Source organism: Bombus bifarius, unplaced genomic scaffold (genome assembly GCF_011952205.1).
Source record: "Bombus bifarius isolate JDL3187 unplaced genomic scaffold, Bbif_JDL3187 scf7180000008526, whole genome shotgun sequence".
Taxonomy (NCBI): Eukaryota; Metazoa; Arthropoda; class Insecta; order Hymenoptera; family Apidae; genus Bombus; species Bombus bifarius.
In genome coordinates, this window is record NW_022884708.1 from 72,502 (window position 1) to 91,529 (window position 19,028).

Genomic DNA, 19,028 nt, shown 5'->3' on the forward strand with positions numbered 1-19,028 from the left:
GATACTGGCTAGGGAAAACCATCCGAAAATTGAGTCGTGAAAAATCAACATGTAAGAAAACAAAGTTCTCGTTCTTGCGAGATATACAGAGATCAGTAGAGTGCCTTTGTCTCTGCTGAGATATTCAGTCCTGTCTTGTATATTGATTCTTCATGACTCAATTTTCAGACGGTTTCTTCAATGCTTTTGACATTGAGTGGTTAAGACCAATTTATATAATCGTGGTCCTTTCTTACCACGGTCGTATACACAGGGTCTGGAAACTCCAGTGGAAGGGATAAGGTTCTTAATATCCGGAGGTGTGTTTTATAAATCAGCCGCTAGCCATAGCGCTGCGATCCATTTGTTAAACTTTTGCATTTAGCGCCATCTTTGTTATCCTTACCACTGAAGGTGAAAAATATAAATTAAACTTTTCATAATTATAATTTTATAACAATTTTTCAATGTATTTAAAGTAAACATACAATATTTTATGTGACACGGTACAATTAATTATGTAAATAAATGTAGATTGATATAACACAGAGTACAGTTCAGTTATAGACACAGTCGTATCGGAGATTGTAGATTACAAATACAAGGCGCGCTACAGAACCAAGCCTAACAAATCGATTGAAGCGCCTTGAGAGACATTTTTTATCCCCTAAAGAGCCTTATCCCCTCCATTGGAGTTTCCAAATCTGAGTGTGTATACAAGAACAGTTATTGGAAGGAGTTATACAACCGTGGTTCCTTACGACTTACGCTTACGACTTAAGATCGTGAAATTAGATGCAGATATAAGAGATTCGGTTAAAAAACGATTTGATCAATTTCAATTTATCACATTGGAGTTAAATTAAAAGCACTATTTTAAATAAAGCTATCAGCAGAAATGTCTGCGTGGAGGCAAGCGGGATTAAAGTAAAATATTTATTTCAAAGATACTTGCTTTTAATGTTAAATATCCACTATTGAAAAACATTATATAATCTGTGTTCACATTTCAGTTATATTAATTATTCGCAAATAGCTGCCAGACTTGTTAGACAAGCTTTGAAAGCAGAGCTCCGATCAGATGCCCTAAAACGAGATGAAATAAACGTAAAATTTACCCAATGGAAAGATGGTAAACCTATTAGTAAGTATATAACTGTAATTTTTAACTTATTTTGTATTATTTATACAGAAAGATACAGTAATATTTTTAAATAACGTGAGTTTATATATATATTATATAAGATGTGTACATATATATCTGTGGCTGTATGGAAAAATGCTACATGTCACAATTTCAAAATGTTTGAATTTATGCATTAATTAAACTGTAGAATATAGGATTCATGTATTTCTCAGAAAAAATGCATAAAAATAAGTTTTATAGGTTCAAGAAAATAACGTAATTCAATCAAAGTTCAATATTCAATTCATATGCATTAGGCAAAACAATGCGAGTCCACCCAAATTTGGAGAATACGAATACTTTGGTCTCTCATGTGTAATTGCTTTTATTTCCTATTTTCATTAATCTGCTTATACCATAACTTATTTTATATAAAATAAAATGACCAAAATTATATTCTACATATATTTTTATTTTATCAAGAATAGTATATTATTTTGAAAAAGACAATATGTACATTACTTTGTGTTACTATCTTATACAATTATACTATAATATAAACATTCTATTCTTTATTTGCAGATAAAATAATTATAGTTACCAGGTTTTGTATTCTGTTCGATATAAAGCTATATTATTTCAGTATACTATTTAGTTACGTATAGTTAGAAATCATGTACCTTCAAAAATTGATCCATATCTATAAATCAGTATCTGAAAAATACTGGACAATTAGATCCATTTTAGCACATATATATTATATTTCACTATATGAAGTATCCTTCACCAGATGTTACTTCAATTCATGTGACTGTTATTATTTGCAGCGAGAAATGCTTCACATTGATTCAAATGGTTTCATAAAGAGGTGCATTCTTATGTTAATAGTTTTTTTTTCTGTATGAACTTTGATGTATCAGGAACTTATGAAAGTCAACTTTGTTTTTTTAAATGGAATCATATACCTTTTAATGCATTGACTGATGCAGCTCGTCACTCCCTATATAGAAATATTAACTGGTTTATACCTAAAAAAAATTTGTCAAATTTAATGTGTAAAGGACAAGGACAGACGCTAAGCGGTATTCTTGTGTTCACATTGTCTTTGTCTTTCATACATTGAATTTCACAAATCAAAGTTAAAATATTTGCTAAACTAATTGTTTTTCGGTATAAATAGGTTAATACTTTTGTGTAGGGACAAATTGCATCGATTGATGTATTAAAAAATATATGATTCATTTGCTATTTAATGAAAACACTAAAATTTCTATTCAATTTTTGTTCAATAATAAAAATACCCGGTAGTATGTGTTATTTTTGTCATAAGATAGTTGGTCAACAGTGTGTTAACAGGACACGTAGTGCGTACGTTATAGCATATTAAATTATGTGTATATATATATATGACTTACAATAATACTTTTTCATTACAGCTGAAAAACAATAATAATAAACAAATAAACATGCGTAAATGTACAATCATGTGTAAGTCTTAAATTCGGATTTCATATAGCGTGAAATGTTTATATAGGAATGCATGAGCATTATTTATCACAAATATTTTAGTGCATAACATATAACAGCAAGGAGATTTAGATATGGAGATTCCCTGTTCAATATTAAATAATTTACTACTAACATATCTACTATATAAATGTGTGAAATGTGTGAAATTTATATAAGTACAAGGTATAATCGAACGGTATAATCATAGATAGTACAATCTAAGAAGGCTTGATATGATAAAATAGAAACAAAATATATAATAATCATTTTTCAGACAAGATTTTAATTCTGAGTAAATCGATGTCGAAAATTCGTCGAGTACACGTGCACTTAGCTATAACTTGCAATGTATCGCTTTCAGTAATATATATATATATATATATATATATCTACAATGTATACAAAAAGTATTGGCATATCAGTGTATTTATTATAGCAACATATTAATTAATTAGGGTGATTTCGATGATTTTTGAATATGTTGTAAAACTCAATATTTTGATTAATTCTTTTCTGTACACTAAGAGCTGAGCTCGCTTAGTTTCCGAGATATTCGCGAAAAATTGCCGGTTCTTTTTAGAGCACATTGAATTATTCCGTATATAGAATATTGCTGGTCACCAACTGCTATTAGTTATTTATTTATAGGTCCCGTGCACAATTGCATATACAAGGCTGTAAGAAATGTTTGTTACAACTCAATTAAAAATGAATACCATTAATGTACATTAATTGGGTTTGGGTTTTCATACAACTGTACATATTTATAAATACTCGTTTATGAACAGAAGATAAATACCTAGCAACCAATACTGACGCATACGTTGGCACAGATTTACAACTATAGACTGAAACACACTGTAGTGATATCAGCAGTTTTTTTTTAGAATATCTCAAATGCTAAGGTCGACCGCTGGTTATGTGTATAAGAAATAGTAGTTCAAAATATTGATATCTATAACATATTTCAAAATTATCAGAATCAAAGATGAGGTACCTTTCTGTTTAAAATACCACAAAGAATCAGTTAATGCAAATAAAATCGTAAGATTCCATTTTTTAAAAAATGTACATTTGGATGTGCCGATGCATTTCTGTGAAAAATCGAAAAAAAAAAACTATATGATAATAAACAGTGCAATGTAATGCAAACAAAGCAGTCTTTCTATCTACAATAAGAACAGAGTTATAGTTCGGTTATAGTTATAAGTATAGTTCGGTTCGGTCACTAAGTCTAGGTTCGGACCAGAATTCGCCTTGTGGGGTTGGTTTCTGATCACCATTGATGTTTTTATCACCATTTGACCGACCCCGGTTTCGTCGACATTGTTTATTTGTCGACATGTTGAAATCACTGACAATATTTTCGTCGACGCTCATTTCACCGAACTGAGTGAGTGTCTCTGAGTGTCGAGGAGGACATTGTTGGTATATAAATGATGTCGATAAAACTGGCATCGATAAAGATATTGTCACAAACTAATCCCACCCTGTACATATACAATTAGGAATCGTTAAAATCTAAACTAGATTTTTCCCTTTTAAGTGAAAATGAGGATTTATTCGGAAACAGTTCCAAGCAAAAATAATATTAAACATTTTCATCTCATTTTCATATAGAAGCATTAGTTTCGGGATTGTATAATACCATGAATATATGCTCTGTATGTTAAGAGATACCTTGTACATCATAATTGATTAAATACTAATAGTGATATACACTAACATATAGTTAAAAAGCATATGTTACATATAGAATATGTTATAATTTTGTTATGGACCGTTTGACATTTTAACGTTTTATTGAGCAGAAATTAAACTTATTTAATTTTATTCATTTATTTAAAAAATTTGGTAAGTTACAAAAATTACATTTCGTTATTTTTGTTGCAGAAAATCCATAAATTATGATATCACAGATCGAGGAAAGACTTATCCAACTCTTCAAATATATATATGCATATCCTTGGATATTGTATATGAAATAAGAAAAGGATCTAATAAAATAGTATAGAAAGAATTTATATATAGCAATTCAACATTCTTATATGAAGTAAAAATATCTAATAATATTATGAGCTTCTTTCATTTAATCCACCTTCCTTGCGATAGATCATCTTATAGTCGGGCAATGTGCTTTACAGTGTACTGAAAAAGTCAGATCAGAAATTAAATATAATCTACATGTAAGATTTTATAAACTCACCTATAAATTCTGAAACAAGATCATTGTCGCTATCACCACGCATTGTACCTGTAATTTCTTCATCTTCAACCATAGGAAGAAATAAATGAATAAATTCAGCTGTATATGGTGGAGCTATTGCTTCTAAAACCTAATACAATACCATCTTAGTACCATTAAGCATGCTGTGTATGTACACATTTATTTAAAAAATAATTTTACAATACCTCTGTAACAAAATATCTAATTAACGATACATCTGTGTCTCCACGTTGCCAACACTGTTTGATGTAACACACTACTGGTACCACGCAACCTCTACTTAATAAGTTCACCATTCTATCAATTAACATTTTTTTCATTTCCAACTGAAAATTAAAGAAGAAAGGTTATTAATTCACAAAAATAGTAAGTATAAAATTGCTACTAATGTGTTTTACATTCGTTTCCTTAACAACGTGCTAAATAAGTAAAAAAATTAATAAATAAATTATAAACTTACTCATAATGAATGCCCAAAATGGCACAATTAAGAATGAAATGACTACAGATGAAAAAAGCAAGAATGAATTTTTTTAATCTTTTGAGTAACAAATAATTCTCGGAACTATGTGCCTTAAGAGTGACATTCTTTTCGATATATATGTTAAAAGAAATTCATTCTACATCAAGTAATTGATTATATTATATCAAATTTGATTGAACTTTACTCAAGAACAAAAAATTATTGATTTTTTATATTTTTAATCTTGTACTTTTCGATACGTAGGATTTGAAAATACAAGTTTTAAGTTGCGTAATCTAGTGGTTCAAAAGTTATGACTATATAAAATTGAACATTTCCAGAATATATTGCACATTATTTTAACGCTATATTGACTTCTATCCATGTTCTGTGCAATGATTGGACTCCATGGAACCACTGACTGCACGTGAATTGCAGTTATTTTGGCGGGTTAAGTCAAATGTATTTGACTACATGTATTTTGCGTATGTTTGATCTTTTACCCTGATATAACTTTTATATTTATCTCATAATACTTTTTCCAATTTTTCTGGGGTATTCATTTGTGTATTTTTATGTCGTTACGTTTATTTTCGTCTTATTTTCTTTTTTATCGCTCTTTTTATAGTCTTTCACTTTATTTTTATTCCTTTTCATTCATTTCAAACGTTATGCCAGGTTAGCTGTAGAAGGATACGTACATAAAACAGTCAATCACCATGGTTTTGGTCCGGGTTAGGATTTATTTCCCAAGCGTCGTGAAACGGTCGGTTACGTTAGTATAAGCTAACTTTTTCGCGAATTTAATTACAGCCTCTCATGGTATGCATACTCAAAAAATAAAATCCAATTGGCAACCATCTAAATACTGAAAAAGGGTCGCTTCCATGATGACATATTTGTCGATCGCCTATACGAATTTTTATATCGACATTTTTTCCGTCATAAGAATATCGATTTGATGGCATCGTTGATGGCCGAAATCCGAAGATATTACATTTTTTAATAAGGTAAGCGTAAGTTGAGAGCACGTAAATGCTCATCTGTGCGGTTCACTCATTGGATGAGGTATGGGTAGAAGCCAATATGACGTTAAAGTAACAATATCCTAAAGATGGTTAGTTTTACATAATTGCAATTTCTAAACCACTGAATTTCGCAACTTCAACCTGCATTTTCGGATTCATTAACCTACCGAAAGCATAAAAAATTGGGTATAATTGTACGTAAAAGAAGTCAATAATTTTTGATCCTCTAAAATAATATTCAATGAAAATAGTAATTTTTCTTCAAAATAAGAGTTCATTAGTTGTTATTTAAAAATACGGAATAATATATGTCAAATTTATTACGAAGATATTTTAAAACATCCGCAAAATAATTTTAATTATATAGAATATTTGATTTTAATTGTATTATTGCAAATATTTTAAGAAGTATCCTTAGAAGAAGAAAATGCTTTGTGAAAAGTTGTCGAAGATCGGGGACGACATTGTAGATAATAGAATATAAGTAGAATGTTGCTAGATAGAGATACAATCATATCAGAGAGCTGTGATGTCGCCCGAAGGCTGTAGATCGTCGCAATGTCAATAATCTCTATCGCCGCGATAGTGCGTGTTATCTAAATGTTCGAAAAGCGTGTGGATCGCTTTCAGCTTTTGACTTAGCGGTAATAAAGATACTCTCGGCGAAATAATCGGCTACATTAACGGTATACGGTATAAAAAGATGTTCAGAATGACAAGCTTGACAACATGTGTACATATGTTTCAAGCTTATTCAAATCGGTGAAATATCCCCTTTTTTACATAATTACCGATTATATTTTTCACTTGCGGCATCCCATTGAAGTGCCATATCTATCTCGTTTTCTCTTGTTATATCTATCTTCTCACTTTTCGAGCTGTGCAGGAGTCAATTCTTAGAAGAAAAACACTATTCTAAAAATCTATATTTCAAGTGGTCTTTGGAAGAGAGAGAAAGAGAGAGAGAGAGAGAACCCTTGAATGTCGAATTACCAAAAAAAAGTATCGGGCAACCCAAGCATTCATACGTTGCGAGTACCTACTACACCAAAGCCTGTAATCTCGAGTACCCGTACATCCAAATCTGCGGCAGATTATTAAGTTTTTTTCGAACATATGTAATTTCAAACGTAATATTTTGTTTTCCTTTTTCATTTTTTCTTACGTTTCCACTGTCGAGTTAATGTATGTTAAACATTACTTTTATAAGAAAAAAGTTGTCACATTAGGTTAATTATAAAACATGATTATTGTCATAGAAATTCTGGAATGATTATCAAGAACTGCCGACTTAACGGTCATGAATTTCCTTCATTGAGGTTATGTAAAAGAAAATGTTTATGCATACTAAACCACAATAGTTGATAAACTAACAAGTCCTTTTCCACAAAAAGGATGGATTATAAACACATTCCGCAGTATCATAATGCTAAGAATAATATGTAAGAAATGCTAAGAACTCTTTAAAGCTAAAGAGGAAGAAGACAAGCATGCATTAGCAATTAAGTCAATATCTTTGAATATTTAAAAATTTAAATAAATTCATTACTTTCATTGTGCTATGTCATAAACTTTCTAATAAAATCATACAGGAAATACCTAAATTTTTCTCATTACTATTCATCATTTTGCAGAAAGAAATACGTCATGACATTCCAGGAAATATAAGGATAAATTAATTATTTTTTAATACAAATATGTTAATACCTTTTTATAGGGAATTAGTTGTATTGATCAGTGCATTAAAAATTATATGATTCCACTAAAAAAATGTACGTATCCCACTAAAAAAATGTCATCTATCTTAAATACCTTCACCTGCAACATCCTGCTACATTTTACGACGTTCTGACGATCTCTTGTAATGTCCTAAAAGTATACTCTTCTACCTAGCGTACTTTTCGAAATATTTGCAATAGTAAATTAAAGTGGATACACTCTGTATATATACACTCTGTAGTATACACTCTGCATATTGATATTAATTATTAAACATATGGTTAAAATATTCTTACCTGCACAAGTATTTCCAGTTCATCTTGTTTACTTTCAAATAACTGTACAAGAAGTTGTAACACTTTTGGATGCAGTAAAGAATGGCAAACTACAACTTCATCAAGTAATGCAAGATGTACAGGACAATGTTCTGTGCACAATTTAAAATATGATGGTTCAGTTACAGTACACTCCACCCATCTAATTATACCTACACTTACAACAGGAAATCTGAAAGAATGTTGATTTTACTATATATAGAAATAAGAAATATCATATGACCACTAATATAATTTGTATACATTATACCTTATGCACTGATATAAAGTTTGTAATTCTGCTATCAATTCAGTAGATCCTTTATTAATGTTACAAATGTTATGGACTTTTTCTATAGCTTGAATAGTTGTTTTTAATTCATCCTTATTTAATTTCCGTGAATGCGTCTTCTTGGCTGGAATATCACATACACTAGCTGCATAAGCTAATAAATATATGTATTTAGACTTATGCTCCGGATTAATTTTTACACCCGGTTTAAAAAGTGCATCAACTAATAGTTCTGGAATTAATGAATTATTATTTTGTATATATTATAGCAGCTGTAAAAACAACAAATTGCAATTTTATAAATTATGTATATTAATACCTAAGAATTGTGGATTACGAAGTAATTCTATAGGAGGTGGTTCCGCAGTCGAATAATTTCGAAATAATACGGTAATATCAGCAGGATTTAAGGTATTCCGTGATAACATGGATGCAAGTGCTTGACATGCACTAGGGCTACTTGAAGCTCCATTAAGTGCCATTGTTATTGGAGTAACATCATGATGGCTGTAAATATATACATATATAATACATATATGAATTATAAAATCAGTGTGCAATAATGTTGTATTTATTAAATTTTTAATTAATTAAAACTCGGTGTTAATTAAATGATGGTTATCCCCATGAATTCAATATGAATTATATTTTTAACAAATGGAATAAACAGACAACAAATTACCTACACTTCAATAAATAGCTTTTACTAATAATTTTGTGAGTTGTTTTTGATAAAAATGATTTCAAACAAAGACTAGAAAACAATATATTTCATTAATGTTAATAAAATATTTTCAGAAAGCAAACAGTTGATATAAAAATAATATATGTATCTACTAAATAGGGAAACAACCAACTTTTTTCCCGAAATCAGATAATAGCAGTCAATTTATAGAATAGACACAATCGCTCAGTATTATCACTTATAACAGCTATAATCTGTACAATAACGATCCATCACTGAGTTATCTAATTGCGACATCCATGAAAAAGTTAACGAAACTGTAAATCTTATTTTGAATGATAATATTACAAGAAAATTCAAGGCTCTAACAGCCACAGACTTGTATCTACAGATATCCTTATTCCCAAATATCATATAAAGATGTGTAGTTTTAAAATAAACTTTTATTGTTATTCACCACGTAAAATAAGTTTAAACAAGTAAATCTCATTACTAGCTAGGCATTATGTCCGTGGGACACCACTCCAAGATTTTAATTTATATGAATGCGATACTACCCTGCAACGCCCCCCCCCCTGCCTCGAGTGCCTATGAAGATTTCCATCACGTAAAAAAAAACGGCACATTATGTTTATCTTCTGACAAAATCCAAAATTTCCCTATATTTGTAAATAAACAAGCAACAAACATTAATCTTTAAAGCTTACACAATTTCCGCATTTCTCTCTATTCCTGTTACTATTACTAGCCTCTTAATCTAATTACTGTAACTAGTCATTACTATCATTATCATTACTATACTTATAAGTTGTGTGCTTGCTACATGACATTATCAAGTGTAATATCATATGCATGTATACGATGTCCTATGATCGATAATACATTTTATCGTGTGGCTGAAGAGTTAAGATAATCAAAATATTAAGAAAACCATATGATAATTTATGTTGTCTCTGTTTGTTTGTGCTCTCTGTTTAAACAAATTAGAGAAATTTGGAAAACAAACTTATTAATATTCTTTGTTATTAGATTCTATTGATCCTAAGTTGAGAACAATTGAACACTCTCTGACTGTATATACTCGATAAACTAATAAAAACTTTTTCTTACTTCTGTTGAGCGCATTTAGTGATTTCCTGAGAAAGCCTTTTCATCATAAATCCACCACGTGATTCTTGTGCAAGAATTTGCAACAATACTTGACTGTAGACGTAAGTGTGTTGTCCATGACATACCATTTTCTAGCAACAAAAAATTATATAAAGACACTATAATATTTTAAAAATATACTTTTTACTATAATACAAATACACACTGTAACATTTTAAATATATGTATATCGTCCCTCTATAATAAAAAGCAACTGCGAGCAAAAAGGAAGAAGGTGATTAAAATCTAAAAGAAAGCAGGAACTCCCAGAAAACGAAAGCGTTCATTAAGGTGGAGTTAAAGGAATTACAATTCATAAGTCTATACTGTATGAAGATAATGATGCCTGGCATAGGCTAAACATACAGTCAGGACTATACATTCGGTTAATACAGCGAGTAAAAAAATTTGAAGGATGATTTCTGAAACTAAAATAAGATGAAAATCAAGAATAAAACAATTGCGTTTTCTACTTTGTTTTTTAGTTATTAACAATTAAAAATTAGCCGAAAACGCGATTTTTTTATTCTTGATTTTTCTCTTATTCTAGTTTCAAGAATCACCTCTTAAATTTTTCTACACCTATAGCAGAACACCCTATATATAGTCCTGGAACTAGTGTCATTGCTACGTAGTCAATATAATAGTCAATATAAATTTTAAAAATTTGTGTGTCGATAGTTTTGATAACAAAAATGAACAAATTCAATTCCTGGCTGGACGAACGTAGGGATGGGAGATAGAGAAATGTGCTGTCAAACATGTCAAACTTGAAGGTGAAATTTTGCGGAAAGTACAGAAGTTGAAAATGAAACAGTAAAATATATAAAAAATCAACCCTCTAGTGGAGTAGTTATCCTCAGTTTAGTAGAAAATTATCCTTTCCGGTATTTCATGGAAGACTGTTGTATGGTAACTACAATTTTTTAATTTTATCTAGACTGAACCTTTATGTAATAGCAGATTTTATCCTGAAATATGTAAAAGAATGCCCTAGCAGCATTAAATTTTTTTTTAAATCTTAGCGAACAATTGACATAAAGAACATGATTCCGGCAAACATAATTTATTTTTCTCTTTTTTTTCATTTAATTTAATAAACGATCAGTTTTATTATTGTAAAAATTACTACCATATGTTTTCGGATGATGATTTACATTTTGAATTTGATTCTTGATTTCATGTCAGAATGATGAAGATCAGAATTCCGAGGATGACGATTGAGAAGTTTAAGATGATTGAGAGGGGTGTTTTATTATTTATATAAAGTTGAGACATCCGCATCAGGTAACACGCGGCTCATCATACCGCACGGCGATTTCAATGGTCTGATATGAGTTTTTCAAATATATTTCCGGATATAATCTACTGTTACACGAAGTTTTAGCCTAAATAAAATTAGGAAATTGCAATTACTGTTCGACAGCCTTTAATGAGTTACCAGAAAGGTTTTGCTGTATTAATGGACTTCCAGGATTGAACTTTCATTAATGAGTTGATTTTTTATATATTTTATTGTTTCATTTCCTAGTACAAGAAGTTTCAGTTTCTATATTTTCAGCAAAATATCACTTTCCAGTTATACCACTTTAATAAGTTTAACAGTGTACCTCTCATCCCATGTCCATGTCCACCCAGCCAGGCATAGATTTTATTTATTTCTGCTATCAAAGCTATTGGCGTACAAATTTTATGTTATTGCCTCCATAAAAATGATATTACTCTGGAAGAGTAATATATTGTAACAGAATAGCAAATAAATAATTAATTGGAAGTCATTCACATTTTCTTGCAATTACTAAATCTCAATTCCAATGAAATAAGTTAGAATAAATTGAATGTGAAAATGCAGCAGGATTGTATAATTATGAACACTTTGGAAACTAGATTTAAATTAAAATCCAATTTTATAGATATAAATTACACTAAAAAATGAATTACTCTATATAGATGCTTTTGGTATAGAATTTGGAACGGAAATGAACCTGGACACATATTTTAAATTACAATTATAATGTACTCTCTGCTTATTTAATCCAACTTCTATATAACAGGTATTATCAATCATCTTCTTGTGAATTCGAATAATTTGTGAAGAGACAAAAAGATTGCAACATTAAGAATAAGAAATTACATTATCATATATATAGGTTATCTCATTTAATAGGTTATCTATTAATATATATATATATATAATGAAACTATGTGTACAAAAAATGATTTCAAGTATTTACAAAAAGGAACTATGCAGTCAGAATTATGCTGGTTGAAGACATAAAGATAGAAAATTTTTATACATATATAACTACTTAATCTCTCTTAATTTCTCATTGACTGTTTAAACATTTTTACAATTAAATTATATTTCTTGTTTTACATTCTGCAATTTTTAAGAAAATTATATACAAAACAATATAATTAAATTTACCTTATTATTGTGTGTTATATTATAGAAAATACATTCAAAAACTATATCCAAAAAAATATAAGTGACTTTCACTTGATTTGAATGCCTTCACGTAACAAATTCCTTTCTTCATATTATATTGCCCTTGAATTCTTATACAGGACATTGCTTTATGCTTAAAAGACTTCCCAAAAATCTTATTCTCTATGTGTATGAAATATAATATACACATATTATACTTTAAATTGATTCAGAATATAAATCATAAATAATAATACTTACTGCACATTCTTGTATACTTGACTGCCAATCTTCTGTATTTTGCAAAAATCCAGCAATTGCAGTTTTTAAAACTCGTGAAAATACTTCAATTTGTTGTGCAGCTGTTGAAATGCTTGTAATTTCACCTTGAAATCCAGCATCAGATATAAGCTGTAAGAAATGTAAAAAGGATACAAAAATTCAATAAAATTTGTATAGTACGTATTAAATGTTTGTAAAATATTTCATATATAATAATTGTGCAAAAATTATATTATTGCAAACAAATTACTTGTGTAATATAATAAAAGTTGATGATACATATATGTACAAAATTTGTGTACAAATTTCAATCTGCTAGTTATCTTTTAACCAGAAATTTCTATGATCGTGAAATTAATAATCAACAAAGACGAACAAATCTCAGATATACTGAGATGAATTCTTCCAAATATAAATACATATAAGCCACTTATTATAAAAATAGGGTAAGTCCATTTTCTTTATTAATGAGATATTTAAGGTTTCGTGGTTCATACAATTAAGAAATATAAGTACACCCTAGAAAGGTTTCACCATGTTGTATATACTTTTAACACAGGTAAATTTACTACGCAACGATTTTTATAAGAATACATTACGAAAAAAGGTGTTTTTATAAATCTGAGATAGAGTTGCCTCATTTTCATAATTAATGATAAAAATTCAGTCGTTTGCCTTGTTCCAAAAATAGTGAATGAGAGTCTAATTAATCGAAATAGTTAATAACTATTTCTGGTGGCAGCAATTACCATTTTGATTTAAATATAACTTGAAAAATCTAACTGTTACGAACACCGAAGATCAAGGCCAGATCGTAACATAGTTTTTCATTTATTTTTTCAAAACCCGTCCGTTATACGAAAAAAAAGGAATATAACATAAAAAGTGCATTTTGGCTATATTTATAACTTTCGTCTGACATAATTTTTATATAATCGATAATTTAGAAAATAATCGAATAAAACTGATTTTATTATAAATACTTAAATAATTATTTTAATGTTTAAGGACCCAGGGGCATGCTTTTTCGTTATTCAATCGAGTTCAAATTCTGCACAAATTATTTTTTTAATATTCAACATCTCAAAAAAACTTTGTTTTTATAGAATTATTATTAAACTACGTTATAAGCATAAAAATTGGTAAATTCTGAGGTACATTTAAAAATATTTGTAATTGTCATTTTTCTATGCATTTTAATTTATAGAATTAGTTAGCATGAGTTCTAAGTGATTCAAATAATACACTACAAATAATGCAGAAGAATTTAGTTCAAAGAGCACACCTCTTATATGTATAATGTTATTACTACTATTATATTTATCTATATATGTAATAACAATATTTCCAACAATTCCTATTTGAATAAAAGCAATATTTTAATAGAAATCTTACCTTTATAGTGAAGTTTAACATCAAGCAATCAGGATATTCTTCTGCAAGTCTGTAAATAAGTGACCGCCAAGTAGGATGTTGTATCATTTCCGTTAACCAAGCAGGAGTCTGATACACAAAATATTGAACTTTAAGTATTGACTAAGATTTAATATTTAATTCAAAAATCAATGAAGGATTAAAAAACTTACTTCACCCTCCTCTGTGAAGATTTTATCTGCTTTTTTGGGATCAAATGTTTTCAATATCATATCTTTTAAGTTGTTTTCTACCATTGCTTGTACATCTGTAACTTTAACTCCAGCGAGAATAAGCCATTCTGCAAGAAGATTTGCCATTTGAGCACAAGCTGTATAGTTTTTAGATAACAACTCTATCACTTGTTCTGGGTTTCCACCAGCTTGAAAATATCTATAAAGTGGGAAAAATAATGATATATTATAATATAAAAAATATCATTACATTTCTTTTAAATTTCACAAACAGTGCACCAGTGCATAATTAAATACACATATTGAAATTAACATCATCTATAGTAGCTACAAAAAAGCACATATCCTTACTTTCTAATAAAGCATTCCTTTATCAAATTCTAGATTTATAATCACATGAAAACACTACTATATAACTAATATTACTATACTATAGTACTATTATGTGATATAAAATTTAATATACTGGGACCTAATTAATTAATATATAAATGTTATAATAAATATAATGGCTTGCAAATACTGTTTGTAATCATTCCATATAATAATCTAAATAGTTGTTTAAAATAAATAAAAAGCAAGAGAAGATTAAACTATATATACTTTATTAAAACACTTTGCAGGAAAATAAGTAATGGAGAGTATTTTATTAAATAAAAAAATTTTAATCTCTATTAAAAACTAGTTTAATGACCATAGTAACTTATAATCAAAGAAACATTATTACCAAATATTGTCTTTAAAATCAGAGAATGTTTACTTGTATATTTTTGTACCATTAAATGAAAATTTCATCCTGTATGTAACATTATTTAATTTTTTATAAAATTATGAATCCATTATTTACCTATATCTACAGGTAATAACAATGTTGTGTTAATAAAATTCATTAAATAAAACTAATGAATGTAGTAAGAGGAATATCATCAATATTTAGTTTCCATTTCATCATTAAATATACATAATGAATTTTTGTGTAATAATTATAAATTCTATAATAGAGAATTTTATTTCAGTCTTTTCATGATTGTTTAATATGAAAACATGAAATGATTATTATGAGATTTGATAAAATATATAGAAATGTGCAGACCCTCCCTGTTTTTCAGGGTTTCGGGATGGATCAGTAGAAGTTCGGGCGGGATCTCCATATCCATATCACTCGGGCTCCCGAATGGTTCGGAATCCTAAAACTCGATTTGGGTATCGACCATAGAAGTATGTATCAGCATGAACAAGCAGCCTAACTTCGTGTCAGCTCAACTAAAATTGCACGAATCAACTTAAGGCTTGGAAGCCCAAGATCCAGCTATTAGGAGGAGATAAAGTAATTACAAAATAGTACAATAACTTCACAAAACGAAATATGTATAAAACTAAAATAAAAAAACCATAAGCAAATAAAAACACACTATTCGCTACAAATTCTATACAAAGAAATCAAATATTCTACAATCTCAAATTTGCAAAATTATTATTAAAATAAAAATAATTTTCTTCCAAAATTTTAAATATAAATTTTGAATATGAATATTTATTCATGTAAAGCTTATTATCATCGTTTCTTTTTATATCTTTATCTCCTCTTAATATTTCCTAATAGTTGGATTTTGGGCTTCTGAGCCTTGCCAATCCCATTCGACTTGTCGAATTGACAAGAAATTAGACTGGCCACTTTTAATTATTTAGCATGGTGATACATAAATCTATTGCTGATACTCGAATCGAATTTTGGGATCTCGAGTAATATAAGTATATCAAGATCCCGCCCGAATTATCTTCTATTTATAGTTCATATAGATTTGAGTTAGGTGTCATTTTATCCAACTGACATGGGTCGGTCAGTAACCAACACCAACCCATACCCTGTTGCAGACGCACAATTATAGACAAGATTTACTGTGTGTGGTACTGACACTATAGATGGTTTCTTGGGAATATCTTGGAAATTAAGAGAATCCAATATTTTCGTGAAAGGAAAAGTTGTTCCAAATGTTGGGTTTTACAACATATTCGAAAACCAGTGAAATCACTGTTAAAGCTAAACTTCTAAATAATTACCTAATATCTTATATAATATAATATAATATATAATATCTAAATCATTTTGTTTAGCAATATAAGAATTAAATTTCTCTGGCTTATGATTCGGCAATATGTTTCAAATTTTGAAGCAAACTGCGTAGATACATTCAATATACTATATATCTATAATGAGTAAGATTAATGTGAACTGCACTATTTAATAAATCACTATACCTTTTAAGTTGTGCAAAGATACCAGGCTCCATAATGTAATCTGGTGTTTTAAATTTATCCAAGCATTCATTTAATATCTCTTGAGGATTATCAAAACTATCTTCTCCTATGCATTCTTCACTTCTTGTCATTTCTTCTGTCCAAGCTCCACGATCCTCATCATAATCCATCTCCATTATTTCTAAAAATAATACATAATATTTAATAAAATGGTTTTTCTTCTACATATTGATTAGTAATATAAATTTAAAAAATTTTTGTTTTGTTATGAATTGATATTTCTGTTGCAACAAACAGCTATTAAAAAAGGAAAAAATGGAAGAACTAAAAGTTTCATTACTACTCTCAAACAATAAAATTATATAAACTAAATGTTGGAAATAAATATGTCTAAAATAATTGAAATAATTTTATTTTTTCTTCAAATTGGAAAACTATTGCTTATATATCATATCATCTGAGAGTAACTATTAAGGTAAATTTAATGATATACAAGACATAAGATTAAAACAATTAACTTCATATGATTTTTTATGTCATCATATGTGTTTAATATATCTTTTGCTTTATTTCGACAATCACAATTACCCTCTATTTAAAAAAATTGTAACTATTATGATTGGAAATGCTATGATTGAAATTAAATTATTATGAAATATATGTATATTTCTTGAAATATATGTACCACAGTTTACAAAATTAACTTGTTGTATTTTTTTACATGGTAATCATGTATAAAAAACAAATATAAATATTCAATTTCAAACTTTTGCGACTTATTCTGAACAGATTGGTAACAAAAATAACGCACACTTGCAACTTGACATCTTGATATCTTGTTCTATCTGAAACTTTCTATGACATAAAAATTCTTACTCTTTCAGTATTTCTTTTAATATGCAGGCAACAATAAACAATAACTCAAAAGATTTTTTCTCCTGTTATTTTCATAGTATAGTATAATAGTATAATGTAATTTTTGTTGGTCTTTGAATGTCTACTAAAAATATAAAGCTCAGAAACTAAAAATACGCAGTATCTGAATCTTTTTGTGACCATCTGTATACATTTTGTAAAAAGTAACCTAAGATTTATTTTGATATTTATATATTGTTATCAATTTTATAAAGTATTAATGTCTAGTTATTTAAAATAGATTAAAAATCTCTCTCTCTCTCTCAATTATATATTTCCATGAAAATTATTGGTACAAATTCTTGTTTATATAATTCTTTTTTCACGAAATCTAAACATTTATTATAAATAAGATAGTACAACCAGGCAATAATATTAAAAAAAATAAAATCTCAGCAGTATATTAATTAGCAATATTAGTCCAAATGAAAGATGTACTTCCTTTACTAAATATATAGGTATCTTAACCTATATATTAATATGTACTCTTTGTATACATATAGAAATTTTAAAGCTAAAGATAGGTTAACTATTCAATATATTTATTTTAGTTAATACTTCCATAAAAACTATTAAATATTTTATACTTTTTAATGAAGATTACTTACTTTTAATTTGTTATGATAGATTTAACGCACAAATATTTTTAAGTATTTTATAAATACGTAATACAATTATAGACAAATAATATAGATAAACATGTAATATATTGAGCTAAAGACTCATACTAAATGTTTCTTTCTAATATAATGTATTAAAAAAGAAATTGTGTTTTTTTATACTTCAGGTAACAATGAAAAGCTTTCATAATAGAAAATTCTCATGTACTGATATACTTAAAGATTGCAAATACATCATACTACTACCTATATACTTTATAGTTAATACCACGATCACGTTGATTCTACCAAGGAAGAAATACAAACCACATATGTATTGGGAAACTTAGTGGAAGCGTGGCTTAGATTTCAGTCCTCTAGTGACATAATGGCGAACTACTAACGGTAGATTTTTCAGTCTTTTTGTTCATTTATTTAAATTTTAAA

At 28.3% G+C, this 19,028-nt stretch overlaps 2 protein-coding genes across 8 annotated transcripts; one reads left to right on the forward strand and one right to left on the reverse strand.

The window, feature by feature from the left end:
• Positions 1–266: 266 nt before the first annotated feature.
• Positions 267–4,689, forward strand: LOC117213212 (protein stunted-like). 4 transcript variants are annotated; one of them, XM_033458571.1, is made up of 4 exons: positions 282–906; positions 993–1,123; positions 1,688–1,709; positions 1,933–1,976. In XM_033458571.1, exons 1-4 carry the CDS (start codon positions 878–880, stop codon positions 1,967–1,969), a joined length of 219 nt encoding a protein of 72 aa, XP_033314462.1. In that variant the 5' UTR covers positions 282–877; the 3' UTR covers positions 1,970–1,976. The 4 variants fall into 4 exon arrangements, with proteins under 4 accessions (XP_033314461.1, XP_033314462.1, XP_033314463.1 ...); XM_033458572.1 differs by lacking the exons at positions 1,688–1,709; positions 1,933–1,976 and adding exons at positions 2,542–2,593; positions 4,508–4,689 and having other exon boundaries at positions 303–906; XM_033458570.1 differs by having other exon boundaries at positions 267–906; positions 1,688–1,976.
• LOC117213210 (negative elongation factor D) lies at positions 4,621–18,956 on the reverse strand. 4 transcript variants are annotated; one of them, XM_033458566.1, is made up of 12 exons: positions 18,909–18,956; positions 17,068–17,248; positions 14,788–15,007; positions 14,597–14,704; positions 13,181–13,330; positions 10,453–10,583; positions 8,977–9,164; positions 8,637–8,889; positions 8,348–8,558; positions 5,027–5,167; positions 4,821–4,950; positions 4,621–4,762 (listed from the first exon to the last, which is right to left on the reverse strand). In XM_033458566.1, the coding sequence occupies exons 2-12, from the start codon at positions 17,241–17,243 to the stop codon at positions 4,728–4,730; spliced, it is 1,743 nt and encodes a 580-aa protein (XP_033314457.1). In that variant the 5' UTR covers positions 17,244–17,248; positions 18,909–18,956; the 3' UTR covers positions 4,621–4,727. The 4 variants fall into 4 exon arrangements, with proteins under 4 accessions (XP_033314457.1, XP_033314456.1, XP_033314458.1 ...); XM_033458565.1 differs by lacking the exon at positions 18,909–18,956 and adding an exon at positions 18,591–18,838; XM_033458567.1 differs by lacking the exon at positions 18,909–18,956 and adding an exon at positions 17,944–17,955.
• Positions 18,957–19,028: the final 72 nt, after the last annotated feature.